Source organism: Salminus brasiliensis, unplaced genomic scaffold, assembly GCF_030463535.1.
Source record: "Salminus brasiliensis unplaced genomic scaffold, fSalBra1.hap2 scaffold_88, whole genome shotgun sequence".
In the NCBI taxonomy this organism is placed as follows: Eukaryota; Metazoa; Chordata; class Actinopteri; order Characiformes; family Bryconidae; genus Salminus; species Salminus brasiliensis.
The window spans coordinates 32,501-45,217 of NW_027326708.1; the positions used below are offsets into that span (position 1 = coordinate 32,501).

Consider the following 12,717-nt stretch of genomic DNA (forward strand, 5'->3'; position numbering starts at 1 on the left):
TAATCCACTTGCATAAGAAAATAAAAGCCAAGAGGTTTCCAGAACCGGTACAGAGAACATGGGAACCCAAACAACCCCCTGCAAGACCTGGTAGACCACCGACACTGGCTGATAAACAGCACTGAAAGCTTTCATCTTTGAAAAAGGAGGAAACCAAGCTCCACTCTCGCTTCACAGCTGAGAACATCCACTGGTGTTGGCGTCCATCCTTCCACTGGGAGAAGATGACGCACCGCTGTGGGTCTGAAAGGATCTGGAGCTGATCAGGAAAAAGCTCTTACTGGGGAAAGTAAACGGACAGATCAAACTGCTGAAGCTGCTGCTGCTGCTCTCAGAACAACAGACTGACCAGCCAGCCCACAGTCCAGACCTCTACATCATTGAATGTATTTGAAATGACTTGAAGAGAGTCAAATTTTGAAGAGAGGAAAAATCTCCCTGTAGATTTCAGACACACCCACCACCATGTTTAACAGATGAGATTGTGTTGTTTGGATCTTGGGCAGAAGGTGTGAAAATGGGGTTGCCAACCGTCCCTGTTCCGTACGGAACTGATAGAGGGTGCGTCTTGTTCCGCATTTCTGAGGATAGACCATTTCCATTTGAGGAATCTGGCAACCCTATGTGGTTATATTTCTGTAGAAATACTGAAAGTGAGTCTACTCAAAACAACGGAAGCTATAATAAAGGTAAAGGTGGAGCACCAGACAGCTCAAACATCTGATATTGCATTTAGCTGCTGAGGATTTAGAGTCAATTTCAGATAAATGTGTGTTTCTGCTTGTATTGCTTACAGTAAAATTGAAGAACTGACAGAGAAGGTAGCCCTGGGGATACGACAACATGCTGACAGTGAGTGTCAGTTACTGGAGGACACGCCCTATATGTAAATAGATGGTGTCAGGAGCCAATGGGATGTTTACAATGTTTGCTGCAAAATGTTTTGAAGGTGTTTGATTGTAATAATGCAGGAAAAACCTGTAAAAAGTATGGAATTTCTCTGCAAAAACGTTAATGAAAATGTCTGTAATTATACTGTTTCTCCATTAAACTTCAGTTAAAATATTTAACTTTTATTTTAAGTTTTTTTGTTTGGCAGCCATTGCTGCCCGTCACTGGACCAATGTTTACAGTGTGCATCTAAATACAGAACTAATGAAATTACCCTAAAATTACATCGTTTTTATTATGAAGGCTAATTACAGATATCTATTGCAATTGTACATACATTTAATAAATAAAACCAATAAAATGCTATTTTTAGTAAATAAAAAATGGTAAATAAAATAAAATGGTTATTATAAAATAAAATTCAATTATTATTGGCACAATACTTAAAATAACAGTTGGGTTGTTAATCTACTGAGAATTTCTGTAATTTTACAAGGTTTTGTAAACAACAAAACAAGAAAACTACTTCAATGTTAATGTTTTTTTTTCTTCAAATTTTAAAGTAATTAAAAGTTATTTTCCATAATTTTTTATTTATTTATTTTATTATTTTTTTTTTACAGGAACTTGAACATCTCTACCAGACTGTTGGCAAAAATAAACACTGAACTTGCCCCCTTCTGATTGCGTACCACAAGGTTAACGGCCCTGGGGTCGGTGTATGAAGGACAGTTTGTACACGTGTTCCTTCATCTGCACTCCAAAACTCACGACCAGCCAGCACACAAAATCTGCTTCCGACATAATTAATAAGCGATGAATCTAAGCCACTATTCCTCTCGATACTGGTCAGAAACCTACTATTCTAAATCACTCTGCACTTTCAGCAAAACATCAGATGTGGTTGATTAGCCGGGACATAATTAATGGTCTGAGGTTTGATTTTTTATTACTTTATTAATTAATTTATTATGCTTATTTTGTCAGGAACTGAAGTCAGGGCACTAAATACATCCTGAGCGGGTAAACATATAACATTGAGTAAAGTATATAACAAATACTAAAAAAATCACTCACACCATCGAACCCCAACCAACCCAAATCCATACACAACTGGAAGCTTATGTACACCAATTAGCACCAAAAGCATTGTGCTAACTGCAGGCCTATATCACCACACACTCTTCTCAAGCAGTGTGGAAGTGTTCAGGTCAGTAATCTCTAATAGGCTTGATTGTGTGGTTTCTGACACTGTTTGACTCACTGTTATCTAGAACATGGACTGAAGTATACAGCCACCTCGAGGCCTGTATTTCTCTGTTTATTCTATTTTTATAGTCACAACAAAAGCTCCACACCAGAAACATTGGTAAATATGTGTGTTCTCTCATAGAACCCCAAATTGAAGACAAAAATATGGTTCCAACATAATTTAAAAAACATAAAATTTAAGAAAGTGATTTCTGCAAAATATTAAATGTAGTCAATCAGCCAAAGGCATGTCTGATGGTCTAACATTTGGCTTCTTTAGTATTACACTGAAGCTAAGAGGTTAATGAAGCTAGTTAACTAGTACTAAATAGTACTGTTATCTAGAACATTGAGTGAAGTATGTGAGCTAGCAAAGCTATAAACAGCAGCAGCCACCTGGAAGTACTCAAATGTATCAGTACTTTCGTCCATTTTTAAAGATAAAACATCACAACAGAAGCTCTAAAACAGAAAAGCTGGTGTTCTCTCATTAGAACTCCACACTGATGGGACAAAAATATGGTTCTAACATAATTTCAGAAATTACATTTAAGATATTAGTCCTTTTAAACTGATTTCTGCAAAATATTAAATGTAGTCAATCAGCCAAAGGCATGTCTGATGGTCTAACATTTGGCTTCTTTAGTATAACACTGAAGCTAAGAGGTTAATGAAGCTAGTTAACTAGTTCTAAGTAGTACTTTAATCCAGAACATTGAGTGAAGTATGTTAGCTAGCAAAGTTATAAACAGCAGAAGCCACCTTGTAGCCTTAATTTCTCTGTACTTTAATCCATTTTTATAGTCACAACAAAAGCTCTAAAACATAAACACTGGTAAAGATGTGTGTTCTGTCATAGAACCCCAAACTGACAACAAAAATATGGTTCCAACATAATTTAAAAACATAAAATTTAAGAAAGTGATTTCTGCAAAATATTAAATGCAGGCAATCAGCCAAAGGCATGTCTGATGGTCTGATATTTGGCTTCTTTAGTATTACACTGGAGCTAAGTTAACTAATGAAGCTAGTTAACTAGTACTAAATAGTACTGTTATCTAGAACATGGACTGAAGTATGTTAGCTAGCACAGCTATAAACAGCAGCAGCCACCTCGAGGCCTGTATTTCTCTGTTTTTTAGTCCATTCCTATGATAAAACGTCACAACAGCAGAAGCTCCACAACAGGTCACCAAAGACGTTCCCTCACTTACAGCCTCTTCTTCTGCTGAGTTTGACGCTCATCCATGGAACCCAGGTCTTTTCCAGGGGGTTCTGCTTGAGTCCACTTTGCAGGTGAGCTGCCATCTCCACAAAACTCTCAGTATAAGTGGGTTGGATCCACGAGAATGAGCAGGTATCTATTCAGCCTGACCACAAAATGTGTGTGTGTGTGTGTGTGTGTGTGTGTGTTTGTGTGTGTGTGAGCGATAATGGCTTTAAAAAGCAAACTCAAAAATGAGTGGACTAAGCCCTAGGGGTGGGCCTCTACCATCAGCTGACCAAGGTGAGTTGCCTTGCGGTGCATTCAGACGGCCCTGGTGAACAAAAAACTTGTAAACTTGGGAATTTCAGGGTTCAACCCTCGAAATTTGCACTCGTACATCTGCCCAAGTCATAAACACGGGTGGAGTACATGTGCACCCCAAGTTCAGAAGTCCAGTCTGACCAGGGCAACATAAGATCTGATGATATGTCCCTCACAATCTGACTCTACATGGGTTTTTATAGCTGACCGGTCATTTTGAACTACTGGAACTTCTATTTATCTGTAAAATTTATCTAATCTGCTCAGTAAATCACTGATATTAGAATAAACACTCATAATAACACTCCTACAGAAAGTTGTGGAGGTTCTCCATCACTGTGTTCCTCATTAGAACATCTCCAAAGTTCTCCTCTCTCATGGAGTCTAGTATTATTTAGAGTTCTCCTCAGATCAACACCTGGTTTGGTGGTAAATCAGGGCTAGGGGCAGTGGTGGCTCAGCGGTTAGAGCGCCGGGATATCGATAACAGGGTTGTGGGTTCGATTCCCGGGCTCGGCAAGCTGCCACTGTTGGTACCCTCTCTGCTCCCCGGGCGCTGGAGTTGGCTGCCCACCGCTCTGGGTGTGTGTGTGTACTCACTGCCCCTAACACGTGTGTGTGTGTGAGTGTGTGTTCACTACCAGATGGGTTAAATGCGGAGGACACATTTCGCTGTACAGTGACAAATACGTGCACCTTTATCCTTTTATACCTTTATCCTTAATGATGGTAAATCAGGTGAGCTGCTGCTGCTGCTGCTGCTGATGGAGGTGAACACACGCTGTGCTGGCTGGACTGGGGGGCGTCCAGGAGAACCCTGGAGGAACCGAGCTCTGTTCTTCAGACTAGCTCACCGACAACATCTCGCCTATGTTCCTCAGAATGAATAGGCAAGTCTGGCTCTGAGCTCTGCAGAATCAATCATACTGTCTCCACTCTTCTCCTGACCTGAGCCAAGATTCTGACTCCACAGTTTTCTCGACCCTCCCCACAAACTGCCAGACAGGGCGGGCGTAAGCTGACCATGTAAGCTGAGACGCAAGCCACAGTAAACTGGCGCAGGCCTTTGGTGGCGGCCTTGGCATCTATGTGGACGGGTGTCCTCCTCAAAGGGCAGTGAAAGGTCTGAACCCTTCCAAATGCTAATGCTGATCTCATGCTGAAATACTAACTGTGGCACCACTCACTGACACCAGCATTTTAGCACCACCTTAACCCTGAAATGAAAAAGCAGGGTCCCAGTTTATATTAAAGGTCTCCAATAAGATGTGCTAACTACCTTTGCAACAGCAGTGTAACTGCAGGTGGCGTATTCACCGTAATACAGTAGGTAAGTAGCTATATTTTAATGGATCAGGTACTGGCTATTTTAATCTCAGTCCAGTTCCGAGTCTTTGTTTAAACCACTTCAGAAAGTTCAGAGCGCCACCTGGTGTCCTCAAGGCCCCATTAACAGACATTATCCCCAGCCGGCTGCAGTAGCAGCAGTGTGGACGTTCTCAGAAGGTAGATAAAGGAGTTGAGGTTCTGCAGTGTGGAGCTATTTTACAGTGGAACCTGAAAACAGACCATAATATCTGACCCTTTATAAAACTCTCACTGAAACGCTCTGTTTTACCAGCGGGAGAACCGGAGAACCGGCGCTCGCCTTTCTCTGTTTATAAACCAGCATTGAAGAACCCGTTCAGAACCGAGTGGAGGCTAATGCTAATGCTAACACACACAGCACATTCACCCACTATAAACCAGTTATTACACACCAGCAGACCAACAACCACAGATACCAGTCCAGAGTGTGTACCACTACACACACACACACAGGAAGTGATCAGACTGCAGTGTTGTAAAGGAGCTGGGAGCTGATTGGTCAGGGAGGAGATCAGACTGGATTATATGATACTGAAAATAAAGGATTTTACTGAACTTATTAATCAGCAGCTCGTTTGATCTAAACTGTGGGACTGAATTATTATTTATACACACACAGATCAGATCAGATCAGACTGGCTCGTTATCGCTGATATTGAACATTAAGAGACTCAGTGATCGGATCTCAAATCTGAAATTAGTGCTTCTTAGCACTGTAGTTATGAGTTATGTTATTCAGCATGTAAACAAATCGGTGAAAAGGTATCGTTAAAAAAAAATGTAAAAAAAAAAATTGTGTAAATAAAATAAATAAAAATAAAAAAGCAGGATCCTAAAAAAAAGGACAAATAAAAAAGGATTTTATTGAACAGATTAATCAGCAGCTCGTCTGATCTAAACTGTGGAGCTGGAGTATTATTTATATACACAGATCAGATCAGATCAGATCAGATTGGCTCGGTATCAGCTGATACTGAACGTTAAGAGACTCTGATCAGAGATCAGATCCCAAATCTGAAATCAGTGCTTCTTAGCACTGTAGTTATGAGTATTATGTTATTCCGCATGTAAACAAATCGGTAGAAAACGTATAGTTAAAAAAATAAATAAATAAATAAATCAATAAAATAAAAATAAAAAAACAAATAAAAAAGAGATTTTACTGAACAGATTAATCATCAGCTCATCTGATCTAAACTGTGGAGCTGGATTATTATTTATACTAACACGGATCGGATCAGATTGGTTCGGTATCGGCTAATACTCAATGTTAAGAGACTCTGATCAGAGATTGGATCTCAAATTTGAAATAAGTGCTTCTTTAGTGGTTATGAGTATTATGTTATTCAGCATGTAAAACAATTGGTAAAAAAAAAAAGGTATCGTTTTAAATGTCTAGATAAAATAAATAAAAATAAAAAATACAAATAAAAAAGTATTATTCAGGATGTAAAAAAAATCTTCGCTATTATAAATTAGTAGTGCTACTTTAGTATTACTTTTAATTACTGTATTTTAAATACTGTAAACTGCCAGTCTCCCTCGGCAGCTCTTCACGGTTACAGTAAATACAGTAAATTCTTGGTCAGAAATAATTCCTAAAAATGAAGGTTGTCATCAGTGGTGAGAACTGCAGGGGTTTCTGAGGCTTCAATAATAAAGAGCTCAGTCAGTGTCAGAGAAACCGGTCCTATGACTGATGACCGAACTGCAAAATCCTGCTTGTCCAGGTGCTAACAGCCCGTTTTCCTGGTTGCCCTCCTTTCACAGGGCTCTGGTTCATCAGCCAGTCCAACCAGTTCCTCACAGACTCACCGATCAGTCCAGGCTGCAGTAAGATGTAGAGTGTTGGGGTTCACTGGAAAACCAATCAATCAATCAACCAGCTACTCCCTGGGCCTCCAGGTCAGTTCCAGGGCCTGACCATGTGCCTGGGGAGCAATCCCAGAGGTCTATCCGGAATGCTGATGATGGTCTTTGGGGACTACTTTACCACACAGCACCCTACATGTATCCCTCCACCACGAATGGCTTTTGGGAACAGGTCAGGAACATGTAAGCTGTTCCAGTCAGAGGAGCTGTCCCGATCCCATCCCGCACCAATCCAGGCAGAGGGGGCTCTGCAATTTTATTCCCAATCCAGGACAACGTTTTAACCATGGTGCTCAGAGCGCCATCTGGTGTTCCCACTGCACCATAACGGACATGATAGCCCAGTTTAGGCCGGACTCAGAACTCAATTTCTCAGAACTCTGGTAGAACGGTGGTGTGGAAGAACTTTCTGTGAGGGATCTTCCAGAGCTTCAGACAGTCTGCTATTATGGACAGTGTCAACACCCCTGGAGAACAGAGGCTCAGGCACGGCTGTGGACCCTGGATCATCATTATCTTGTTCGCAAGCCAGCAACCAAGCCTGTACAAATCTGCTGAGAGAACCGAGGCTTAATTAACCTGCTGAATTCACACCGCTGGGGTTTGTGGGAGAGCTGTGAGTAAGTCTACGCCAATCAGCCAAAACATTAAAACCACCGGCCTGATTTTGTGTAGGTCCCCGTTGTCCCACCAGAACAGCTCTAGCCCATCGAGGCATGGACTCCACCAAGACTAACGTTAGCAGCAGATCCTATAAGTTGTCATATAAGTTGAGGTGAGGTGGGGCGGCCTTCAGGAGCACTGGGCACTATTGACCCGGTCATCGGGTCACCGGTTGCCCTTCCTTGGAGCACTTTTGGAAGGTACTGACCACTAAAGCACCCCACAAGACCTGATGTCTGATGTTTTGGAGATGTTCTGACCCAGTTTTTAGGAGCACTGGGCACCCTAGACCTGGTCGTTGGGTCACCGGTTGCCCTTCCTTGGAGCACTTTTGGAAGGTACTGACCACTGGAGCACCCCACAAGACCTGGTGCCTGATGTTTTGGAGATGTTCTGACCCAGTCTTTAGGAGCACTGGGCACCCTAGACCTGGTCGTCGGGTCACCGGTTGCCCTTCCTTGGAGCACTTTTGGAAGGTACTGACCACTGGAGCACCCCACAAGACCTGGTGCCTGATGTTTTGGAGATGTTCTGACCCAGTCGTCTAGAACATCACAACACATCGCCTTCAAGAACTGAATGTTCCCTTGCAGTCTGATATTTCCACACAGTGTCGTAGTGAATTCAGGACTAAATCTGGGTCAAAAGGTGAAACACAAGACCCTTTTATCTGCAGCCAAAGTGATGGGAGCCAATCTGAACAGCTAAAGCCAGAAGAACCCAAAGACTGACCAATAAAGGACTGGATGACCACCCAGCATGTCCTGACCAAGATCTTTGTCTTGCCTCTTTTGGGCTCTGATGTGGAGCCATAAATAAGTGATCTAGCCCTGCTGAAGTGTTGTCATTCAGCCATTGTTATGACTTGTACCTAATGACCTCAGTAAGGCCCGGTTCTGGCGTGTATAGTCATTAGCACCTAGCTTTCTCAGCCCATTCAGTCCAAAGACGCAAAACAGACGGTTTCGGATGAATTTCTCCATATATTCAGTTCAGCCCACAAACAGTAAATCCAGGGCAGCCAATCAGAACTGAGGTCATTTACATGGAACAGTCTTAAAGGGGCCCATCATCAAAGAAAGCCTCTTTTATTATAGTATATAAACACTGCTACAGTCTCAAAACACAACATATATCTATACACACTATATGGACAAAAGTATTGGGACACCTGCTCATTCATTGTTTTAATTTTTTTTTAAATTAATCCGGCTTTTGTTGGAATAACTTTCTCTACTAGATTTTGGAGGAGCATTGCTGTGGGGATTTGATTGCACTCAGCCACAAGAGCTAAAGTTAGCGAGGTCAGAATGTTGGATGATCACCACCCCAGAGGCTCCAGGGAGTCGTTCCATTGGCAGTTCCTCTCTACAGGGATTACAGGAGGTTTGTCAGCTATGGTAAAGCAGCTGAATGCATTCATTAGAAGGGGTGTCCACAAACATTTGGACATGCTATCTCTCTTTCTCATAGTTATAAAGTTGAAATATTCACCTGTATAGCTGCTTAGTTATCAGAACAGAGGTCATTTACATAGAGTAGTCTTAAAGGGGCCTATATCGTAGCTGCTAGAGTCTCAAAGCACAATATATATCTATATACACTAAACGGACAAAAGTATTGGGACACCTGCTCATTCATTGTTTCTTCTGAAATCAAGGGTATTAAAAGAGTTTCTCCTGCTTCTGTTGGAGTAACTGTCTCTACTGTCCAGAGAAGAAGACTTTCTACTAGATTTTGGGGGAACACTGCTGTGAGGATTTGATTGGATTCAGCAACGATGCTGGATGATCAACACCCCATAGACTTCAGAGACTCCTTCTATTGGCAGTTCCTCCAAGGTGTGTCAGCTATGTGAAAGCAGCTGAATGCATTCATTAGAAGGGGTGTCCACAAACATTTGGACATGCTGGACATCTCTCTCTCTCTCTTTCTCATAGTTATATAGTTTAAATATTCACCTGTATAGCTGCTTAGCCCCGCCCTTTCACAATGACTGATAAGCATCTTTTCAGCCTGGACTGCTTTTGAACGAGTCAACAGGCCAATCCAGGACATCCAATCAGAACAGAGGTCATTTACATAGAGTAGTCTTAAAGGGGCCTATATCACAGCTGCTAGAGTCTCAAAACACAACATATATCTATATACACTAAACGGACAAAAGTATTGGGACACCTGCTCATTCATTGTTTCTTTGGAAATCAAGGGCATTAAAAGAGTTTCTCCTGCTTCTGTTGGAGTAACTGTCTCTTTGCAGGAGCACTGCTGTGAGGATTTGATTGCATTCAGCAACAACAGCGTTCGTGAGGTCCGAATGCTGGATGATCAGCGCCCCAGAGACTCCTTCTATTGGCAGTTCCTCAAAGGTGTGTCAGCTATGAATGTAGCTATTCATTAGAAGGGGTGTCCACAAACATTTGGACATCTCTCTCTCATAGTTATACAGTTTAATATTCACCTGTATAGCTGCTTAGCCCCGCCCCTTCACACTGACTGATTATAACCCCTTCTCAGCCTGGACTGCTTTTGACTTAGTCAATGGGCCAATCAGGACAGAGGTCATTTCCATATGTCTTAAAAGCGCATAGCTTCGGTTTTTGGTATAGAAACCCACTCTGACGTCATAAGGAGAACAACACAACGCAAAAGGTACGACACAGGGCGGCTCGAGCCACAAAAGCAAAACACCTAATTAGGTCGGTGCTCACCTGTGCTTTCATAGCGCGTGCGTTTCCCAGCCTGGACTTTCCTGGGCTCCATTGCTTCAGTGTCCTTCCCAGAGCAGCGTGGACACCAGGCTGGACTCTGAGCTCGCGCTCCTGGGTCTCCTTATTCACAGAGAAAGTGCCCACGACCCCCTCGCTCGCTCGCTCAACCGCCCCCCCCCCTCTCTCGCTGCTGGGACATTTGATAGCCTGTAGTCCAGCACTGTTATCTGCACCAGCCATTAATCAGCGTCCCTGCTGCAACACGTAAACAGGCAAAAATAAAGACACCCCTAAACCCAGCCTGACTCACCTTCAGTGCGGAGCCACCGTGATGCCTGACCCTTTAAACCGCTCGTGACAGCGGTGCACGGTGGTCCCCGCAGCCACATGCACGCAAAGCAGCCTTTTGCCCCCAGCAGTCGAGCTCGAGCTGCATGGGCTGCACCCAAGCTCCGTGCATGCCTTCTGCAGGGCTGCTTGCTACAAGCCAAATATATGTGCAACGCTCCAGCACGAGCACGAGCCGAAAGCGTCCCCTCCACGTTATTATGCCTCAGTGTTTACTCACCATGTGCTCTCTGAGAGCGGGGCATCGCCCCACCGCCGCCAGGGGGCGCCGTTACAGCCGGTGTGATCGTTGATCCGTTCATTTAGCATGAAAAATAAAACGTCCAGCTATTTTTGGAGAGGCCACGGTGGGTCCGTGCTGTGGGTATTGCGTGTCAGATGTTACGCAAGCACACACACACACACACACACACACTGACACGCTCACACACACTTACACGCGCTCACACAGACATTGGACGGAGTGCAGAGAGGGGGAGCCGCAGCCCTGGCTGGGCTCAGGCCCCCTAGTGGCAGCAGTGCGTAAGCGCACGCTCCCATACATAACATAAGGAAAACTGAGGGCTGCTCAAAACAGGGTCAGTCTGAAGGCTGATTTTTAATAAAATAAAAGTCCTAAAGTATATTTTTGTTTTTTTTATTATTATTGTTAATGTTTACTATTGTTGTTTGTGTTTAATTAAGATAAAACATGTGCAGTTTTATTTTTTATTACTATATATTATATTTATATGTACTAAATATATAAACATATAAGTAAATTATTTGTTTAATCATAATATGAAAGCTGTGTTCATCCCCCCAAATATTTTAAAGCATAAAACTCTTATTATTAATATAATTAATATATTCAAACAATAAAAACGTGACAGGGTGGTAAATCCCATCCTAAAATAGCTGCGCTTCTTCATGTGGTCAGGTTTCTGAACTAGCACACATCAGCCGATCAGCGTGAAATATTATTATCTTTGCATGGTCACCAGCCTCGTCATGCTGGAGGTCCAGCCTGGTCATGTGACATCTCCAAAATACTGACAGCACTACATTCAGTGTGTGTCCATGTTGGCAACTCCCAATCTGACAGAAATAAAAAATTCCTATCACACCCAGGACGTCTCGTGTGCCTTTTTCTCCTGACCACAGACTAACAAGATAACTTCAGTGGTCTCCTGGTGCAGCCCGAGGCCTAAAGACCCCCACAGGCACGTGCCTGACCCACCGCATTCATTCTCACATACCAGGAATATCACATGCACAGTGAAAAACAAACCCAGACTGTTGATGGCCCTCAAGACCAGGCCCAGTAGAAGGTAGTCTGCTCTTTGTCACTGACCTGAAAATAATATATATATACATATATTTTATATATATATACAAATAGTTCTAAAGTACTCGCACTATATGGCCAAAAGTAAGTGGATACCTGACTATGACCTCTCTATGAGCTTGTTAGACATCCTATTTCAAAGCCATAAGCATTAATACACCTATATTGTGTCTCCACCCGTCTGAAAAAGGCTTTCCCCAAGGTTTCAGGATGTGTCTGAGAATTTGTGCTCGTTCAGTCAACGCTAATTCTCAGAAGGCCTGACTCGCAATTCACCCCCAAGGTGCTCAGCGGGGGTAGAGGTCAGGGCTTTGTGCAGGGCACTAGGGTTCCTCCACACTAAACCCATCAAACTACTCTTTACAGAGCTTGCTTTGTGCTCAGGGCTAGAGGGCTTTCCCAGATTTAGCACTCGGTGGCCCCGCTGAGTCCTTGTTGTTGCTCTTTCTTGGAAGCTTCCAGTTGACAATAACAGACTCACGGTTGACTGGGGCAGCTCTAGCAGGGCAGAATAGACAATACTTGACGTGTGCTTGATTTTGTACACTTGTTAGAAATGGGCTACTTAAAGATTAAGATAGGTGTCCACATATTTTTGGCCATGCAGTGTATAATAAAATGCTGGGGTATTATAATAGAGCTACGAAACATCTAGATGTCAGGCGTGCACTGAAATAAAGGTTCTGTAAACTGTGATGTTCTAGACGAGTCAGACTGGGTTAGAACATCTCCAGAACATCAGACATCAGGACACAGCA

The 12,717-nt window shown here is 42.9% G+C and overlaps 1 protein-coding gene across 3 annotated transcripts in view; it reads right to left on the bottom strand.

The window, feature by feature from the left end:
* The window catches only part of LOC140548968 (6-phosphofructo-2-kinase/fructose-2,6-bisphosphatase-like), a 26,121-nt gene extending 14,988 nt beyond the window's left edge, over positions 1-11,133 (bottom strand). For 2 of the 3 annotated variants that reach the window (XM_072672141.1, XM_072672144.1), the window contains exon 1: positions 10,853-11,133. In XM_072672141.1, coding sequence (XP_072528242.1) covers positions 10,853-10,934 — 82 coding nt within the window. In that variant the 5' untranslated portion in view covers positions 10,935-11,133. Of the gene's footprint in view, positions 1-10,284; positions 10,420-10,852 lie in introns of those variants that run through there. The other variant, XM_072672143.1, reaches the window with a different exon arrangement.
* Positions 11,134-12,717: the final 1,584 nt, after the last annotated feature.